Here is a 21,913-nt window from a genome sequence, read left to right on the forward strand (position 1 = left end):
TCTGTCACATATTTACTGTAACCATTGTTGCTAAATTTGTGACGTCAGATGCACGATGACACTGTAACAATGATTCTACAAGTCATGTGTGTCCCTGGTGTCTGGTGGGTTCATATGTAGTGAATTAATGGGTTAATAGTTTCCAGGCATAGTATATAGATTACTGACCGGTGTCTGGCAGCCGGCATCCCCACTGATCAGCTGCTTGTAGATGCCCACAGTGGGTAATTGCCATTGTTACTAGTATCGGTGTACTATGTGGCGGTGCTGACCCCATCCCCGCCATGCTCCACTTATGGCTCCATACAAGGTGTGGCACGGCCACGCGCCTGAGGGACAATGGCTCCTGATAAGTGTGCAGCGGTCGGTCGGTGGAGCCGGCGGAGGCAGGATATGACTCTGACTATAGATACCATATCGTGCTCCATGACGAATGTTTCCCGCACTGCGGCTCCAGATATCGTCTCCACAGGAATGAGAGAAGGAAAGTTTCCTTAGTAAAGGTCAGAAGAGTCGCGGTGCGGCCTCCGGACCGTCCAGCATCAGTGTCCGGCTCCTCGTGTGTCAGTGTGTGTCACGTCACACTGGGTATACATGACAGCCGGGTACTTGGTGCTCACTGTGAAGGTTAGGCCTCCATCACTCATGGAGCCGCCACATAGCCCCACAAGATGTAGACATGATTCACAGATACAAGCAATTGTCACTTGTCCTGGAGCAATCACAGCTGCTGCAGCACCTCTTGGCCTCAGTCCTCCCATAGTGTTGCCTGTCAAGAGCCAAAGCCCAGTAGAACGTCACTCCGCTCATGTGGGAAGAGAATTGGGCCAACCTTCTCCTGCCTTCCCATGGCGGACCCCAGGGGTGCAGAGGCAGCAGGACCCTGGAGGCTCAGGGGTCGGGGCTCCAGCAATAGTAATGGCGTCGATAGCATTGAAGCCCAGGAGCTCCAAGGGGCGTCCACACCGACTGTTTGTGTGTGGGCCCCCTCATCCTGAGTGGAAGTGGGCTGTCAGTCCAGGAGCAGCAGACACGTCATGTTATTTTTCCTGGTTGATGTGGAAAGTTCGGTCCCGTCGTTATCATTCTCCGCTCTCATCGCTCAGATGAAGGAAACTTCTCACTGATTGTTGAGACCTGATAGGGGAATGGTTTATCTGCGGACGCTCCAAGGAACTGAGGTACAAAAATGAAATTTCCATGTTACAAATGGAATCAGGTTCTGTGAAATGTCACTTTTGCAGATTCCAAAGACTGTGGGAAGGAAACAGGACCTGGAGATGGCCCCCCGCGAAGTGCTGGTGCAATGCACGGTGAAGGGTGGTCCTCCTTACCAGGACCGGCTCTGTAGCCCCTTTCTTTGTATGTAGTAAAACACAGGGAGGAGGGGGATGCAGCTGCAGATTGTGAGAGTGCATGCTGTGGGAGCGGGGAAGCTAAATGCACAGTAAGAGGACTTGGTACAGTGTATCAGTGCAGGCAATCCTCTGTGAGCTAAACACAGCAGCAGCAGAAGTCTCCATCATGTCCTGATACATTGTAACATGACGCCATGTCCACTAGTGTTTTACTCATATCTTATTTTTATTTGTCACCATTCAGAGGACGGAGAAGCTGTCAGCAGCTCGTATGAGTCTTACGATGAAGAAGAAAATACCCGGGGAAAGTCTGCCGCCCATCAGCACCAATGGCCATCAACGGAAGCTTCCATTGAGCTGATGAAGGACGCCCTGATCTGCGCCTTTCTGTGGAGGAAGAAGTGGCTGGGACAATGGGCAAAACAGCTGTGTGTGATCAGGGACCATCGCCTAATGGTAAAGTCCGTCCTGCTCTGCTCGCCCTCCGGCCTCATCACTGGGGGTGCTGCCGGATAATGAAGTGTTAATTGCACATTCTCCTCCTCAGTGTTATAAAAGTTCCAAGGAGCAGAATCCTCAGCTGGACATCACGTTACTGGGCTGCGCGGTGACACACAAAGAAAAGCAAGTCCGGAAAAAGGAGCACAAGCTGAAGATCACCCCGACTAACGGTGACGTGATAGTGCTGGGGATGCAGAGTCGGGAGCAGGCACTGCAGTGGCTGAAGGTAACTGGGGACTGCTGTCATCTAGGACCTGCAGACGTCTGTCACTGTCATATAGGACTGTCAGATGTCTGTTACTGCCATCTAGGACCTGCAGACGTCTGTCACTGTCATATAGGACTGTCAGATGTCTGTCACTGCCATCTAGGACCTGCAGATGTCTGTCACTGACATCTAGGACTGTCAGATGTCTGTCACTGCCATCTAGGACCTGCAGACGTCTGTCACTGTCATCTAGGTCCAGGAATGAATGTTAGCACAGCCAATGAGGGAGGTGCCAAGCAGTAGGTTCCCAAACCTTTAGAACATATATCAAATACTGGGCACACTCAAGGAGTTTTGATGCAAAAAAAATTGGAAATTTTAATACATACAGTAGCCACTAGTAACAAACGTTTCGGTCATGATAGACCTTCATCAGTGTACTAGGGTTAATTATTAGATTCTAATGTGAGTATATCACACACTGGTAGACAGAAATCGGTAGAGATGTGTTGCCAGGAGCAAAGGTGGTCAGTGACCACTGGTCTGGTATGCAAATATAGATATAGACGTCCCTGACTGGTGGTGGACACAGCGTCATAGGCGTGTATCTATCTTTGCTCCTGGCAACACATCTCTACCGATTTCTGTCTACCAGTGTGTGATATACTCACACTAGCATCTAATAATTAACCCTAGTACACTGATGAAGGGCTATCATGACCGAAACGTTTGTTACTAGTGGCCACTGCATGTATTAAAATTTCCAAATTTTTTGCATCAAAACTTCTTGAGTGTGCCCAGTATTTGATATATGTCAACTAGGACCAGCGGACATCTGTCACTTTCATCTAGAACCAGCAGACGTCTGTCACTGTCATCTATGACCTGCAGACATCTGTCACTGTGATCTAGGACTGGCAGATGTATGTCACTGTCATCTAGGACCAGTAGACGTCTGTCACTGTCATCTAGGACCTGCAGACGTTTGTCACTGCCATCCAGGACCGTCAGACATCTGTCACTGTCATTAGTACCTGCAGACGTCTGTCACTGTGATCTAGGACCTGCAGACGTCTGTCACTGTGATCTAGGACCGTCAGATGTCTGTCACTGTCATCTAGGACCGTCAGACGTCTGTCACTGTCATCTAGGACTGGCAGACGTCTGTCACTGTCATCTAGGACCTGCAGACGTCTGTCACTGCCATCCAGGACCGGCAGACATCTGTCACTGCCATCTAGGACCGACGGACGTCTGTCACTGTCATCTAGGACTTGCAGATGACTGTCACTGCCATCTAGGACTGGCAGACATCTGTCACTGCCATGGTGGACCTTCTAGTGTCCTTTTTTGGTCAGTACCAGTTAGTGTCTTCAACAGTAAACTAGAAATGTCAGGATGTCAGGTGCGTGAGGGGCAGAACTTGCACTTGTTCTTGTTGCTGAACTATTCATTAATGATGAAGCAGAAGAATGTCTCTTTAATGAGCAGCCACCACCCCCAGACCCTGCGCCTTCTCCATCTGTGGGGGCTAAGAAACTTCATCTTTGATGTAGAGAATAGAAAGCCTCTGTAATCACAGGGTCTTCACCTCTTCCAGATTATTAGCAGCCCCATGATGGGCAGAGAACTGTTACATGGGAACGTTTGCTGCAGAGACATCAAAGATCCTGAGATAAAAGCTGAAATTTCCGTACAAAACCTGCAAAAGCCAATAAATCAGAGCTGGAGACAATGGACAATGAACGGACAGGTCACCTCCTCACATTGCCGGTCACACACACGTCATGTAGTCGCCATATTGGCGGTCATGAATTTTTTTTATATGTTTTTAAAGTCTGACACTTTTATATAAAACCTTCAGAGACTCATTTGAATGTTGGCGTGCATGTCATTATTGGGTTGTGAGCTAAAGATTACTGTGCGGCTGTAATAAAGGAGTCTCTGCTCCTCAGGTTATCCAGGACATCAGTGGGACGCAGAGCGAGTCCGTCATGGAGAGTTCACTGACCACTGCAGACAATCAGCGACTCACCCACAGCAAGGTAAAATCAAAATCTGTCAGATCCTAGGGCAGCAATGGAAACAGCAGATGTCAGACGCCATGTAGAGAGAGTTCAAGAGTCCAGCTTCACCCACTCATAGAGAAAGTCCGGGAATCTAGCTTCACCCACTCGTAAAGAAAGTCCAGCTTCAACCACTTGTAGAGAAAGTCAGAGAGTCCAACTTCACACACTTGTAGGGAAAGTCCTACAGTCCAGCTTCACCCACTCAGAGAAAGTCAGAGAGTCCAGCTTCTTCCACTCATATATGAAAAAAAAGTCTGGGAATCCAACTTCACCCACTTGTAGGGAAAGTCCGACAGTCCAGCTTAACCGACTCATAGAGAAAGTCAAGAGTCCAGCTTCACCCACTCGTAGAGAAAGTCTGAGAATCCAGGTTCACCCACTCATACAGAAAGTAGAGAGCGCAGCTTCACCCACTCATAGACTGATGTATTGAGTAATCTTACTGCCAGCTAAGGTTTAGAGTACAGGAGTCTAATACTATATTCTTTACCATAGGGGGAAGTAACGGACAGACACTCTGCAGCCTCAGAAAGTGGAAGCAGCACAGATGGGCACCCCGAGACTCCTGAGATCAAAGAAGGTAAAACACATCTGACGTGCAAATTATACCCAGTATACAGGGAATTAGAAGTGGGGCAGCAAGGTCGCTCAGTGGTTAGCACTGCAGCCTTGCAGGGTCCTGGGTTCAAATCCCACAAAGGACAACATCTGCAAGGAGTTTGTATGTTCTCCTCGTGTTTCTCTTACTGGAGAAGGTAGTACTATGCAGTGTATATATACAGGAGGAGTGGTACTGTGCAGTGTATATATACAGGAGGAGTGGTACTGTGCAGTGTATATATACAGGAGGAGTGGTGCTGTGCAGTGTATATATACAGGAGGACTGGTACTGTGCAGTGTATATATACAGGAGGAGGGGTACTGTGCAGTGTATATATACAGGAGGAGCGGTACTGTGCAGTGTATATATACAGGAGGAGCGGTACTGTGCGGTGTATATATACAGGAGGAGTGGTACTGTGCAGTGTATATATACAGGAGGAGTGGTGCTGTGCAGTGTATATATACAGGAGGACTGGTACTGTGCAGTGTATATATACAGGAGGAGGGGTACTGTGCACTGTATATATACAGGAGGAGCGGTACTGTGCAGTGTATATATACAGGAGGAGCGGTACTGTGCAGTGTATATATACAGGAGGAGTGGTACTGTGCAGTGTATATATACAGGAGGAGTGGTACTGTGCAGTGTATATATACAGGAGGAGCGGTACTGTGCAGTGTATATATACAGGAGGAGCGGTACTGTGCGGTGTATATATACAGGAGGAGCGGTACTGTGCAGTGTATATATACAGGAGGAGTGGTACTGTGCAGTGTGTATATACAGGAGGAGCGGTACTGTGCAGTGTATATACACAGGAGGAGTGGTACTGTGCAGTGTATATATACAGGAGGAGTGGTACTGTTCAGTGTATATATACAGGAGGAGCGGTACTATGCAGTGTATATATACAGGAGGAGTGGTACTGTGCAGTGTATATATACAGGAGGAGTGGTACTGTGCAGTGTATATACACAGGAGGAGCGGTACTATGCAGTGTATATATACAGGAGGAGTGGTACTGTGCAGTGTATATATACAGGAGGAGTGGTACTGTGCAGTGTATATATACAGGAGGAGCGGTACTGTGCAGTGTATATATACAGGAGGAGCGGTACTGTGCAGTGTATATATACAGAAGGAGTGGTACTGTGCAGTGTGTATATACAGGAGGAGTGGTACTGTTCAGTGTATATATACAGGAGGAGCGGTACTATGCAGTGTATATATACAGGAGGAGTGGTACTGTGCAGTGTATATATACAGGAGGAGTGGTACTGTTCAGTGTATATATACAGGAGGAGCGGTACTGTGCAGTGTATATATACAGGAGGAGCGGTACTGTGCAGTGTATATATACAGGAGGAGCGGTACTGTGCGGTGTATATATACAGGAGGAGCGGTACTGTGCAGTGTATATATACAGAAGGAGTGGTACTGTGCAGTGTGTATATACAGGAGGAGCGGTACTGTGCAGTGTATATACACAGGAGGAGCGGTACTGTGCAGTGTGTATATACAGGAGGAGCGGTACTGTGCAGTGTATATATACAGGAGGAGCGGTACTGTGCGGTGTATATATACAGGTACTGTGCAGTGTATATATACAGGAGGAGCGGTACTGTGCAGTGTATATATACAGGAGGAGCGGTACTGTGCGGTGTATATATACAGGAGGAGTGGTACTGTGCAGTGTATATATACAGGAGCGGTACTGTGCAGTGTATATATACAGGAGGAGCGGTACTGTGCGGTGTATATATACAGGAGGAGTGGTACTGTGCAGTGTATATATACAGAAGGAGTGGTACTGTGCAGTGTATATATACAGGAGTGGTACTGTGCAGTGTATATATGCAGGAGGAGGGGTACTGTGCAGTGTATATATACAGGAGGAGGGGTACTGTGCAGTGTATATATACAGAAGGAGCGGTACTGTGCAGTGTATATATGCAGGAGGAGCAGTGCTGTGCAGTGTATATATACAGGAGGAGCGGTACTGTGCGGTGTATATATACAGGAGGAGCGGTACTGTGCAGTGTATATATACAGAAGGAGTGGTACTGTGCAGTGTGTATATACAGGAGGAGCGGTACTGTGCAGTGTATATACACAGGAGGAGCGGTACTGTGCAGTGTGTATATACAGGAGGAGCGGTACTGTGCAGTGTATATATACAGGAGGAGCGGTACTGTGCGGTGTATATATACAGGTACTGTGCAGTGTATATATACAGGAGGAGCGGTACTGTGCAGTGTATATATACAGGAGGAGCGGTACTGTGCGGTGTATATATACAGGAGGAGTGGTACTGTGCAGTGTATATATACAGGAGCGGTACTGTGCAGTGTATATATACAGGAGGAGCGGTACTGTGCGGTGTATATATACAGGAGGAGTGGTACTGTGCAGTGTATATATACAGAAGGAGTGGTACTGTGCAGTGTATATATACAGGAGTGGTACTGTGCAGTGTATATATGCAGGAGGAGGGGTACTGTGCAGTGTATATATACAGGAGGAGGGGTACTGTGCAGTGTATATATACAGAAGGAGCGGTACTGTGCAGTGTATATATGCAGGAGGAGCAGTGCTGTGCAGTGTATATATACAGGAGGAGTGGTACTGTGCAGTGTATATATATACAGGAGGAGTGGTACTGTGCAGTGTATATATACAGGAGGAGCGGTACTGTGCAGTATATACACAGGAGGAGCGGTACTGTGCAGTGTATATACACAGGAGGAGCGGTACTGTGCGGTGTATATACACAGGAGGAGCGGTACTGTGCGGTGTATATATACAGGAGGAGCGGTACTGTGCGGTGTATATATACAGGAGGAGCGGTACTGTGCGGTGTATATATACAGGAGGAGCGGTACTGTGCGGTGTATATATACAGGAGGAGCGGTACTGTGCGGTGTATATATACAGGAGGAGCGGTACTGTGCGGTGTATATATACAGGAGGAGCGGTACTGTGCGGTGTATATATACAGGAGGAGCGGTACTGTGCAGTGTATATATACAGGAGGAGCGGTACTGTGCGGTGTATATATACAGGAGGAGCGGTACTGTGCGGTGTATATATACAGGAGGAGCGGTACTGTGCGGTGTATATATACAGGAGGAGCGGTACTGTGCAGTGTATATATACAGGAGGAGCGGTACTGTGCGGTGTACATATACAGGAGGAGCGGTACTGTGCGGTGTATATATACAGGAGGAGCGGTACTGTGCGGTGTATATATACAGGAGGAGGGGTACTGTGCGGTGTATATATACAGGAGGAGTGGTACTGTGCGGTGTATATATACAGGAGGAGTGGTACTGTGCGGTGTATATATACAGGAGGAGCGGTACTGTGCAGTGTATATATACAGGAGGAGCGGTACTGTGCGGTGTATATATACAGGAGGAGTGGTACTGTGCGGTGTATATATACAGGAGGAGCGGTACTGTGCGGTGTATATATACAGGTACTGTGCAGTGTATATATACACAGGAGGAGCGGTACTGTGCAGTGTATATATACAGGAGGAGCGGTACTGTGCGGTGTATATATACAGGAGGAGTGGTACTGTGCAGTGTATATATACAGGAGGAGCGGTACTGTGCAGTGTATATATACAGGAGGAGCGGTACTGTGCGGTGTATATATACAGGAGGAGCGGTACTGTGCAGTATATATACAGGAGGAGGGGTACTGTGCAGTGTATATATACAGGAGGAGTGGTACTGTGCAGTGTATATATACAGGAGGAGCGGTACTGTGCAGTGTATATATACAGGAGGAGCGGTACTGTGCAGTGTATATATACAGGAGGAGCGGTACTGTGCGGTGTATATATACAGGAGGAGCGGTACTGTGCAGTGTATATATACAGGAGGAGCGGTACTGTGCGGTGTATATATACAGGAGGAGCGGTACTGTGCGGTGTATATATACAGGAGGAGTGGTACTGTGCAGTGTATATATACAGGAGGAGGGGTACTGTGCAGTGTACATATACAGGAGGAGGGGTACTGTGCAGTGTACATATACAGGAGGAGTGGTACTGTGCAGTATATATACAGGAGGAGTGGTACTGTGCAGTGTATATACAGGAGGAGCGGTACTGTGCAGTATATATATACAGGAGGAGCGGTACTGTGCAGTGTATATATACAGGAGGAGCGGTACTGTGCAGTGTATATATACAGGAGGAGCGGTACTGTGCAGTGTATATATACAGGAGGAGCGGTACTGTGCAGTGTATATATACAGGAGGAGGGGTACTGTGCAGTGTACATATACAGGAGGAGGGGTACTGTGCAGTGTACATATACAGGAGGAGTGGTACTGTGCAGTATATATATACAGGAGGAGTGGTACTGTGCAGTGTATATATACAGGAGGAGCGGTACTGTGCAGTGTATATACAGGAGGAGCGGTACTGTGCAGTGTATATATACAGGAGGAGGGGTACTGTGCGGTGTATATATACAGGAGGAGCGGTACTGTGCAGTGTATATATACAGGAGGAGCGGTACTGTGCAGTGTATATATACAGGAGGAGCGGTACTGTGCGGTGTATATATACAGGAGGAGTGGTACTGTGCAGTGTATATATACAGGAGGAGCGGTACTGTGCGGTGTATATATACAGGTACTGTGCAGTGTATATATACACAGGAGGAGCGGTACTGTGCAGTGTATATATACAGGAGGAGCGGTACTGTGCGGTGTATATATACAGGAGGAGTGGTACTGTGCAGTGTATATATACAGGAGGAGCGGTACTGTGCAGTGTATATATACAGGAGGAGTGGTACTGTGCAGTATATATATACAGGAGGAGTGGTACTGTGCGGTGTATATATACAGGAGGAGTGGTGCTGTGTAGTGTATATATACAGGAGTGGTGCTGTGCAGTGTATATATACAGGAGGAGTGGTACTGTGCGGTGTATATATACAGGAGGAGTGGTACTGTGCAGTGTATATATACAGGGGGAGCGGTACTGTGCAGTGTATATATACAGGAGGAGCGGTACTGTGCAGTGTATATACAGGAGGAGCGGTACTGTGCAGTGTATTTATACAGGAGGAGGGGTACTGTGCGGTGTATATATACAGGAGGAGCGGTACTGTGCAGTGTATATATACAGGAGGAGTGGTACTGTGCGGTGTATATATACAGGAGGAGTGGTACTGTGCAGTATATATATACAGGAGGAGTGGTACTGTGCAGTGTGTATATACAGGAGGAGCGGTACTGTGCAGTGTATATACAGGAGGAGCGGTACTGTGCAGTGTATATATACAGGAGGAGGGGTACTGTGCGGTGTATATATACAGGAGGAGCGGTACTGTGCAGTGTATATATACAGGAGGAGCGGTACTGTGCAGTGTATATATACAGGAGGAGCGGTACTGTGCGGTGTATATATACAGGAGGAGTGGTACTGTGCAGTGTATATATACAGGAGGAGCGGTACTGTGCGGTGTATATATACAGGTACTGTGCAGTGTATATATACACAGGAGGAGCGGTACTGTGCAGTGTATATATACAGGAGGAGCGGTACTGTGCGGTGTATATATACAGGAGGAGTGGTACTGTGCAGTGTATATTTACAGGAGGAGCGGTACTGTGCAGTGTATATATACAGGAGGAGCGGTACTGTGCAGTGTATATATACAGGAGGAGTGGTACTGTGCAGTATATATATACAGGAGGAGTGGTACTGTGCGGTGTATATATACAGGAGGAGTGGTGCTGTGTAGTGTATATATACAGGAGTGGTGCTGTGCAGTGTATATATACAGGAGGAGTGGTACTGTGCGGTGTATATATACAGGAGGAGCGGTACTGTGCGGTGTATATATACAGGAGGAGCGGTACTGTGCGGTGTATATATACAGGAGGAGCGGTACTGTGCAGTGTATATATACAGGAGGAGCGGTACTGTGCGGTGTATATATACAGGAGGAGCGGTACTGTGCAGTGTATATATACAGGAGGAGTGGTACTGTGCGGTGTATATATACAGGAGGAGCGGTACTGTGCGGTGTATATATACAGGTACTGTGCAGTGTATATATACACAGGAGGAGCGGTACTGTGCAGTGTATATATACAGGAGGAGCGGTACTGTGCGGTGTATATATACAGGAGGAGTGGTACTGTGCAGTGTATATATACAGGAGGAGCGGTACTGTGCGGTGTATATATACAGGTACTGTGCAGTGTATATATACACAGGAGGAGCGGTACTGTGCAGTGTATATATACAGGAGGAGCGGTACTGTGCGGTGTATATATACAGGAGGAGGGGTACTGTGCAGTGTATATATACAGGAGGAGCGGTACTGTGCGGTGTATATACAGGAGGAGCGGTACTGTGCAGTGTATATATACAGGAGGAGCGGTACTGTGCGGTGTATATATACAGGAGGAGTGGTACTGTGCAGTGTATATATACAGGAGGAGCGGTACTGTGCGGTGTATATATACAGGAGGAGCGGTACTGTGCGGTGTATATATACAGGAGGAGCGGTACTGTGCGGTGTATATATACAGGAGGAGCGGTACTGTGCAGTGTATATATACAGGAGGAGCGGTACTGTGCGGTGTATATATACAGGAGGAGGGGTACTGTGCAGTATATATACAGGAGGAGGGGTACTGTGCAGTGTATATATACAGGAGGAGCGGTACTGTGCAGTGTATATATACAGGAGGAGCGGTACTGTGCAGTGTATATATACAGGAGGAGCGGTACTGTGCAGTGTATATATACAGGAGGAGCGGTACTGTGCGGTGTATATATACAGGAGGAGCGGTACTGTGCAGTATATATACAGGAGGAGGGGTACTGTGCAGTGTATATATACAGGAGGAGTGGTACTGTGCAGTGTATATATACAGGAGGAGCGGTACTGTGCAGTGTATATATACAGGAGGAGCGGTACTGTGCAGTGTATATATACAGGAGGAGCGGTACTGTGCGGTGTATATATACTGGAGGAGCGGTACTGTGCAGTGTATATATACAGGAGGAGCGGTACTGTGCGGTGTATATATACAGGAGGAGCGGTACTGTGCGGTGTATATATACAGGAGGAGTGGTACTGTGCAGTGTATATATACAGGAGGAGGGGTACTGTGCAGTGTACATATACAGGAGGAGGGGTACTGTGCAGTGTACATATACAGGAGGAGTGGTACTGTGCAGTATATATACAGGAGGAGTGGTACTGTGCAGTGTATATACAGGAGGAGCGGTACTGTGCAGTATATATATACAGGAGGAGCGGTACTGTGCAGTGTATATATACAGGAGGAGCGGTACTGTGCAGTGTATATATACAGGAGGAGCGGTACTGTGCAGTGTATATATACAGGAGGAGCGGTACTGTGCAGTGTATATATACAGGAGGAGGGGTACTGTGCAGTGTACATATACAGGAGGAGGGGTACTGTGCAGTGTACATATACAGGAGGAGTGGTACTGTGCAGTATATATATACAGGAGGAGTGGTACTGTGCAGTGTATATATACAGGAGGAGCGGTACTGTGCAGTATATATACAGGAGGAGGGGTACTGTGCAGTGTATATATACAGGAGGAGGGGTACTGTGCAGTGTATATATACAGGAGGAGCGGTACTGTGCAGTGTATATATACAGGAGGAGCGGTACTGTGCAGTGTATATATACAGGAGGAGCGGTACTGTACAGTGTATATACAGGAGGAGCGGTACTGTGCAGTGTATATATACAGGAGGAGGGGTACTGTGCGGTGTATATATACAGGAGGAGCGGTACTGTGCAGTGTATATATACAGGAGGAGCGGTACTGTGCAGTGTATATATACAGGAGGAGCGGTACTGTGCGGTGTATATATACAGGAGGAGTGGTACTGTGCAGTGTATATATACAGGAGGAGCGGTACTGTGCGGTGTATATATACAGGTACTGTGCAGTGTATATATACACAGGAGGAGCGGTACTGTGCAGTGTATATATACAGGAGGAGCGGTACTGTGCGGTGTATATATACAGGAGGAGTGGTACTGTGCAGTGTATATATACAGGAGGAGCGGTACTGTGCAGTGTATATATACAGGAGGAATGGTACTGTGCAGTATATATATACAGGAGGAGTGGTACTGTGCGGTGTATATATACAGGAGGAGTGGTGCTGTGTAGTGTATATATACAGGAGTGGTGCTGTGCAGTGTATATATACAGGAGGAGTGGTACTGTGCGGTGTATATATACAGGAGGAGTGGTACTGTGCAGTGTATATATACAGGGGGAGCGGTACTGTGCAGTGTATATATACAGGAGGAGCGGTACTGTGCAGTGTATATACAGGAGGAGCGGTACTGTGCAGTGTATATATACAGGAGGAGGGGTACTGTGCGGTGTATATATACAGGAGGAGCGGTACTGTGCAGTGTATATATACAGGAGGAGTGGTACTGTGCGGTGTATATATACAGGAGGAGTGGTACTGTGCAGTATATATATACAGGAGGAGTGGTACTGTGCAGTGTGTATATACAGGAGGAGCGGTACTGTGCAGTGTATATACAGGAGGAGCGGTACTGTGCAGTGTATATATACTGGAGGAGGGGTACTGTGCGGTGTATATATACAGGAGGAGCGGTACTGTGCAGTGTATATATACAGGAGGAGCGGTACTGTGCAGTGTATATATACAGGAGGAGCGGTACTGTGCGGTGTATATATACAGGAGGAGTGGTACTGTGCAGTGTATATATACAGGAGGAGCGGTACTGTGCGGTGTATATATACAGGTACTGTGCAGTGTATATATACACAGGAGGAGCGGTACTGTGCAGTGTATATATACAGGAGGAGCGGTACTGTGCGGTGTATATATACAGGAGGAGTGGTACTGTGCAGTGTATATATACAGGAGGAGCGGTACTGTGCAGTGTATATATACAGGAGGAGCGGTACTGTGCAGTGTATATATACAGGAGGAGCGGTACTGTGCGGTGTATATATACAGGAGGAGTGGTGCTGTGTAGTGTATATATACAGGAGTGGTGCTGTGCAGTGTATATATACAGGAGGAGTGGTACTGTGCGGTGTATATATACAGGAGGAGTGGTGCTGTGCAGTGTATATATACAGGAGGAGTGGTACTGTGCAGTGTATATATACAGGGGGAGCGGTACTGTGCAGTGTATATATACAGGAGGAGCGGTACTGTGCAGTGTATATATACAGGAGGAGCGGTACTGTGCAGTGTATATATACAGGAGGAGTGGTACTGTGCAGTGTATATATACAGGAGGAGTGGTACTGTGCAGTGTATATATACAGGAGGAGTGGTACTGTGCAGTGTATATATACAGGGGGAGCGGTACTGTGCAGTGTATATATACAGGAGGAGTGGTACTGTGCAGTGTATATATACAGGAGGAGGGGTACTGTGCAGTGTACATATACAGGAGGAGTGGTACTGTGCAGTGTATATATACAGGAGGAGTGGTACTGTGCAGTGTATATATACAGGAGGAGCGGTACTGTGCAGTGTATATATACAGGAGGAGTGGTACTGTGCAGTGTACATATATACAGGAGGAGTGGTACTGTGCAGTGTATATATACAGGAGGAGCGGTACTGTGCAGTGTATATATATACAGGAGGAGCGGTACTGTGCAGTGTATATACAGGAGGAGCGGTACTGTGCAGTGTATATATACAGGAGGAGCGGTACTGTGCAGTGTATATACAGGAGGAGCGGTGCTGTGCAGTGTATATATACAGGAGGAGTGGTACTGTGCAGTGTACATATATACAGGAGGAGTGGTACTGTGCAGTGTATATACAGGAGGAGCGGTACTGTGCAGTGTATATATACAGGAGGAGCGGTACTGTGCAGTGTATATATACAGGAGGAGCGGTACTGTGCAGTGTATATATACAGGAGGAGCGGTACTGTGCAGTGTATATATACAGGAGGACTGGTACTGTGCAGTGTATATATACAGGAGGACTGGTACTGTGCAGTGTATATATACAGGAGGAGCGGTACTGTGCAGTGTATATACAGGAGGAGCGGTACTGTGCAGTGTACATATATACAGGAGGAGTGGTACTGTGCAGTGTATATACAGGAGGAGCGGTACTGTGCAGTGTATATATACAGGAGGAGTGGTACTGTGCAGTGTATATATACAGGAGGAGCGGTACTGTGCAGTGTATATATACAGGAGGAGAGGTACTGTGCAGTGTATATATACAGGAGGAGCGGTACTGTGCAGTGTATATATACAGGAGGAGCGGTACTGTGCAGTGTATATATACAGGAGGAGTGGTACTGTGCAGTGTATATATACAGGAGGAGCGGTACTGTGCGGTGTATATATACAGGTACTGTGCAGTGTATATATACACAGGAGGAGCGGTACTGTGCAGTGTATATATACAGGAGGAGCGGTACTGTGCGGTGTATATATACAGGAGGAGGGGTACTGTGCAGTGTATATATACAGGAGGAGCGGTACTGTGCGGTGTATATACAGGAGGAGCGGTACTGTGCAGTGTATATATACAGGAGGAGCGGTACTGTGCGGTGTATATATACAGGAGGAGTGGTACTGTGCAGTGTATATATACAGGAGGAGCGGTACTGTGCGGTGTATATATACAGGAGGAGCGGTACTGTGCGGTGTATATATACAGGAGGAGCGGTACTGTGCGGTGTATATATACAGGAGGAGCGGTACTGTGCAGTGTATATATACAGGAGGAGCGGTACTGTGCGGTGTATATATACAGGAGGAGGGGTACTGTGCAGTATATATACAGGAGGAGGGGTACTGTGCAGTGTATATATACAGGAGGAGCGGTACTGTGCAGTGTATATATACAGGAGGAGCGGTACTGTGCAGTGTATATATACAGGAGGAGCGGTACTGTGCAGTGTATATATACAGGAGGAGCGGTACTGTGCGGTGTATATATACAGGAGGAGCGGTACTGTGCAGTATATATACAGGAGGAGGGGTACTGTGCAGTGTATATATACAGGAGGAGTGGTACTGTGCAGTGTATATATACAGGAGGAGCGGTACTGTGCAGTGTATATATACAGGAGGAGCGGTACTGTGCAGTGTATATATACAGGAGGAGCGGTACTGTGCGGTGTATATATACTGGAGGAGCGGTACTGTGCAGTGTATATATACAGGAGGAGCGGTACTGTGCGGTGTATATATACAGGAGGAGCGGTACTGTGCGGTGTATATATACAGGAGGAGTGGTACTGTGCAGTGTATATATACAGGAGGAGGGGTACTGTGCAGTGTACATATACAGGAGGAGGGGTACTGTGCAGTGTACATATACAGGAGGAGTGGTACTGTGCAGTATATATACAGGAGGAGTGGTACTGTGCAGTGTATATACAGGAGGAGCGGTACTGTGCAGTATATATATACAGGAGGAGCGGTACTGTGCAGTGTATATATACAGGAGGAGCGGTACTGTGCAGTGTATATATACAGGAGGAGCGGTACTGTGCAGTGTATATATACAGGAGGAGCGGTACTGTGCAGTGTATATATACAGGAGGAGGGGTACTGTGCAGTGTACATATACAGGAGGAGGGGTACTGTGCAGTGTACATATACAGGAGGAGTGGTACTGTGCAGTATATATATACAGGAGGAGTGGTACTGTGCAGTGTATATATACAGGAGGAGCGGTACTGTGCAGTATATATACAGGAGGAGGGGTACTGTGCAGTGTATATATACAGGAGGAGGGGTACTGTGCAGTGTATATATACAGGAGGAGCGGTACTGTGCAGTGTATATATACAGGAGGAGCGGTACTGTGCAGTGTATATATACAGGAGGAGCGGTACTGTACAGTGTATATACAGGAGGAGCGGTACTGTGCAGTGTATATATACAGGAGGAGGGGTACTGTGCGGTGTATATATACAGGAGGAGCGGTACTGTGCAGTGTATATATACAGGAGGAGCGGTACTGTGCAGTGTATATATACAGGAGGAGCGGTACTGTGCGGTGTATATATACAGGAGGAGTGGTACTGTGCAGTGTATATATACAGGAGGAGCGGTACTGTGCGGTGTATATATACAGGTACTGTGCAGTGTATATATACACAGGAGGAGCGGTACTGTGCAGTGTATATATACAGGAGGAGCGGTACTGTGCGGTGTATATATACAGGAGGAGTGGTACTGTGCAGTGTATATATACAGGAGGAGCGGTACTGTGCAGTGTATATATACAGGAGGAGTGGTACTGTGCAGTATATATATACAGGAGGAGTGGTACTGTGCGGTGTATATATACAGGAGGAGTGGTGCTGTGTAGTGTATATATACAGGAGTGGTGCTGTGCAGTGTATATATACAGGAGGAGTGGTACTGTGCGGTGTATATATACAGGAGGAGTGGTACTGTGCAGTGTATATATACAGGGGGAGCGGTACTGTGCAGTGTATATATACAGGAGGAGCGGTACTGTGCAGTGTATATACAGGAGGAGCGGTACTGTGCAGTGTATATATACAGGAGGAGGGGTACTGTGCGGTGTATATATACAGGAGGAGCGGTACTGTGCAGTGTATATATACAGGAGGAGTGGTACTGTGCGGTGTATATATACAGGAGGAGTGGTACTGTGCAGTATATATATACAGGAGGAGTGGTACTGTGCAGTGTGTATATACAGGAGGAGCGGTACTGTGCAGTGTATATACAGGAGGAGCGGTACTGTGCAGTGTATATATACTGGAGGAGGGGTACTGTGCGGTGTATATATACAGGAGGAGCGGTACTGTGCAGTGTATATATACAGGAGGAGCGGTACTGTGCAGTGTATATATACAGGAGGAGCGGTACTGTGCGGTGTATATATACAGGAGGAGTGGTACTGTGCAGTGTATATATACAGGAGGAGCGGTACTGTGCGGTGTATATATACAGGTACTGTGCAGTGTATATATACACAGGAGGAGCGGTACTGTGCAGTGTATATATACAGGAGGAGCGGTACTGTGCGGTGTATATATACAGGAGGAGTGGTACTGTGCAGTGTATATATACAGGAGGAGCGGTACTGTGCAGTGTATATATACAGGAGGAGCGGTACTGTGCAGTGTATATATACAGGAGGAGCGGTACTGTGCGGTGTATATATACAGGAGGAGTGGTGCTGTGTAGTGTATATATACAGGAGTGGTGCTGTGCAGTGTATATATACAGGAGGAGTGGTACTGTGCGGTGTATATATACAGGAGGAGTGGTGCTGTGCAGTGTATATATACAGGAGGAGTGGTACTGTGCAGTGTATATATACAGGGGGAGCGGTACTGTGCAGTGTATATATACAGGAGGAGCGGTACTGTGCAGTGTATATATACAGGAGGAGCGGTACTGTGCAGTGTATATATACAGGAGGAGTGGTACTGTGCAGTGTATATATACAGGAGGAGTGGTACTGTGCAGTGTATATATACAGGAGGAGTGGTACTGTGCAGTGTATATATACAGGGGGAGCGGTACTGTGCAGTGTATATATACAGGAGGAGTGGTACTGTGCAGTGTATATATACAGGAGGAGGGGTACTGTGCAGTGTACATATACAGGAGGAGTGGTACTGTGCAGTGTATATATACAGGAGGAGTGGTACTGTGCAGTGTATATATACAGGAGGAGCGGTACTGTGCAGTGTATATATACAGGAGGAGTGGTACTGTGCAGTGTACATATATACAGGAGGAGTGGTACTGTGCAGTGTATATATACAGGAGGAGCGGTACTGTGCAGTGTATATATATACAGGAGGAGCGGTACTGTGCAGTGTATATATACAGGAGGAGCGGTACTGTGCAGTGTATATATACAGGAGGAGTGGTACTGTGCAGTGTATATATACAGGAGGAGTGGTACTGTGCAGTGTATATATACAGGAGGAGTGGTACTGTGCAGTGTATATATACAGGGGGAGCAGTACTGTGCAGTGTATATATACAGGAGGAGTGGTACTGTGCAGTGTATATATACAGGAGGAGGGGTACTGTGCAGTGTACATATACAGGAGGAGTGGTACTGTGCGGTGTATATATACAGGAGGAGTGGTACTGTGCAGTGTATATATACAGGAGGAGGGGTACTGTGCAGTGTACATATACAGGAGGAGGGGTACTGTGCAGTGTACATATACAGGAGGAGTGGTACTGTGCAGTGTATATATACAGGAGGACTGGTACTGTGCAGTGTATATATACAGGAGGAGCGGTACTGTGCAGTGTATATATACAGGAGGAGTGGTACTGTGCAGTGTATATATACAGGAGGAGTGGTACTGTGCAGGGTATATATACAGGAGGAGTGGTACTGTGCAGGGTATATATACAGGAGGAGCGGTACTGTGCAGTGTATATACAGGAGGAGCGGTACTGTGCAGTGTATATATACAGGAGGAGCGGTACTGTGCAGTGTATATACAGGAGGAGCGGTGCTGTGCAGTGTATATATACAGGAGGAGTGGTACTGTGCAGTGTACATATATACAGGAGGAGTGGTACTGTGCAGTGTATATACAGGAGGAGCGGTACTGTGCAGTGTATATATACAGGAGGAGCGGTACTGTGCAGTGTATATATACAGGAGGAGCGGTACTGTGCAGTGTATATATACAGGAGGAGCGGTACTGTGCAGTGTATATATACAGGAGGACTGGTACTGTGCAGTGTATATATACAGGAGGACTGGTACTGTGCAGTGTATATATACAGGAGGAGCGGTACTGTGCAGTGTATATACAGGAGGAGCGGTACTGTGCAGTGTACATATATACAGGAGGAGTGGTACTGTGCAGTGTATATACAGGAGGAGCGGTACTGTGCAGTGTATATATACAGGAGGAGTGGTACTGTGCAGTGTATATATACAGGAGGAGCGGTACTGTGCAGTGTATATATACAGGAGGAGAGGTACTGTGCAGTGTATATATACAGGAGGAGCGGTACTGTGCAGTGTATATATACAGGAGGAGCGGTACTGTGCAGTGTATATATACAGGAGGAGTGGTACTGTGCAGTGTATATACAGGAGGAGCGGTACTGTGCAGTGTATATATACAGGAGGAGTGGTACTGTGCAGTGTATATACAGGAGGAGCGGTACTGTGCAGTGTATATATACAGGAGGAGTGGTACTGTGCAGTGTGTATACAGGAGGAGCGGTACTGTGCAGTGTATATATACAGGAGGAGTGGTACTGTGCAGTGTATATACAGGAGGAGTGGTACTGTGCAGTGTATATATACAGGAGGAGAGGTACTGTGCAGTGTATATACAGGAGGAGCGGTACTGTGCAGTGTATATATACAGGAGGAGTGGTACTGTGCAGTGTATATACAGGAGGAGCGGTACTGTGCAGTGTATATATACAGGAGGAGTGGTACTGTGCAGTGTATATACAGGAGGAGCGGTACTGTGCAGTGTATATATACAGGAGGAGCGGTACTGTGCAGTGTATATATACAGGTGGAGCGGTACTGTGCAGTGTATATATACAGGACAGGAGAAACCCTGCCCCGATCGCTCGTCTTTACCCCTGAGCTCCTGATAATGGGGGCCGTGTATGGGAGCGTTGCTGCTGGTTCCAGTGATTGCCTCCTTGTGAGGCTGATTTCCCTCGTCGGACCCTTACAGTCTGGACTCACAATGACTCTTTGTGCGGAGACGTTCGGCTTCTGTGGACAATTATAGAGCAGAAATAGGAAGCGGCAAAATAAAATCCTGCCTCGTCTCTTCCCCTGTCTGATCCTGTGCAGAACGTCCACGACCCTGTGTCGCCCTCTCACTTTCGTGCCCCTCATTAATCCTGTGTTTAGGGGATTCAGCTCCTTTTTCCTCTGATTCTGGAGGGTCTAAATCTTTTTGGAGTTTTCTTGTTCTGTGGATTCTCCGTGTAGTCACCTTCACGATGATTTGTGGGGTCAGTGTAAGTTCAGGTGCGTGAAATCTTCTGTTGAGAATTGACCCCTTTTCAGAGATAGAATAGATCCATATAACAATATGTGTCCTGCTGGCCTGGAGCTAACATGACACTGAGCCCCCCAATAATCGGCCGATATTAATGGTGTCCTCTTGTCTGTGCCCCCTCCAGTGAAGAAGAAAGGTCCATCGGGCCTGAAACTCAGCAACCTGATGAATCTGGGAAGAAAGAAGTCGGCCTCTATGGAGGGTCCGGAGAAGACGCTGGAGACCTCCAGTAAGTGGCCGCTACTAATTGTCCATTTTCTATAATTTCTTCGCCATATTGGCATCGTGTTATATAATATGTGATTCCAGTAACGTGCGATTTACCCAAATGTTTACACCAGAACATCGTCAATCAGTGCTCAGTAATACTCCCGCACTATGCCCTCCTCTCACTGGACCGTTGTTGCCTGACACTGGGAAGGGGTCTCTCGTACAGTGGTGGTCCCCGGCACATGGTGGCTCACTAGTTTCCTGAAGCAGAGAATATCTTTTGTTCCATTACTTTGATGTTGATGACTTCTCCTGGGGAAATAGGCCATCAGTATCAGACCAGAGGGGGCTACATCCAGACTGGAGTAGGATCGGATCTGCAATATCCGGTAGTGGCCACTAGTAGCGCTGCTTCTGCTGACCACTGATTGACTGGGTCTGCCACCCACCAGATATTGACCAATGGATGGGAAACTAATATCATATAGTGAAACAATCGCCTAATGTTTGGGGCTCCCCTAATGTCTGGGGGTCTGGTGGTCTAGAGCAGAGGAAAGGTTAATAATTAGGTCCGCACTCAGAGGGTGGGATAATAGTTGAATTTTTGGTGGTCCAGGTCAGACAGGGATTAATATTTGTGTCTCTGGTGGTCCAGGTCAGACGGAGGATTAATATTTGTGTCTCTGGTGGTCCAGGTCAGACGGGGGATTACTATTTGGGTCCCTGGTGGTCCAGGTCAGACGGGGGATTACTATTTGGGTCCCTGGTGGTCCAGGGCAATGAGTGCCTTTCTCTTTTCCTTCGCATCGCTATAACGTCTTGCTTCTTTCTGGGAACATTGTCTGACAGCCAATATGGCCGCCACAGCTTCATTACATGATGTCATTCAGCTTTCTCAGTCTCC

The 21,913-nt window shown here is 47.3% G+C and overlaps 1 protein-coding gene across 1 annotated transcript in view; it reads left to right on the forward strand.

Moving 5' to 3' along the window:
* The window catches only part of AFAP1L2 (actin filament associated protein 1 like 2), a 214,468-nt gene that overhangs the window by 163,677 nt on the left and 28,878 nt on the right, over positions 1–21,913 (forward strand). The window contains exons 6-10 of the mRNA XM_073556613.1: positions 1,603–1,814; positions 1,906–2,085; positions 4,023–4,112; positions 4,632–4,716; positions 20,924–21,028. Coding sequence (XP_073412714.1) covers positions 1,603–1,814; positions 1,906–2,085; positions 4,023–4,112; positions 4,632–4,716; positions 20,924–21,028 — 672 coding nt within the window. The remainder of the gene's footprint in view (positions 1–1,602; positions 1,815–1,905; positions 2,086–4,022; positions 4,113–4,631; positions 4,717–20,923; positions 21,029–21,913) is intronic.

The sequence above is a fragment of the Dendrobates tinctorius genome, unplaced genomic scaffold, assembly GCF_039654945.1.
Source record: "Dendrobates tinctorius isolate UK_male_01 unplaced genomic scaffold, ASM3965494v1 ptg000236l, whole genome shotgun sequence".
Classification (NCBI taxonomy): Eukaryota; Metazoa; Chordata; class Amphibia; order Anura; family Dendrobatidae; genus Dendrobates; species Dendrobates tinctorius.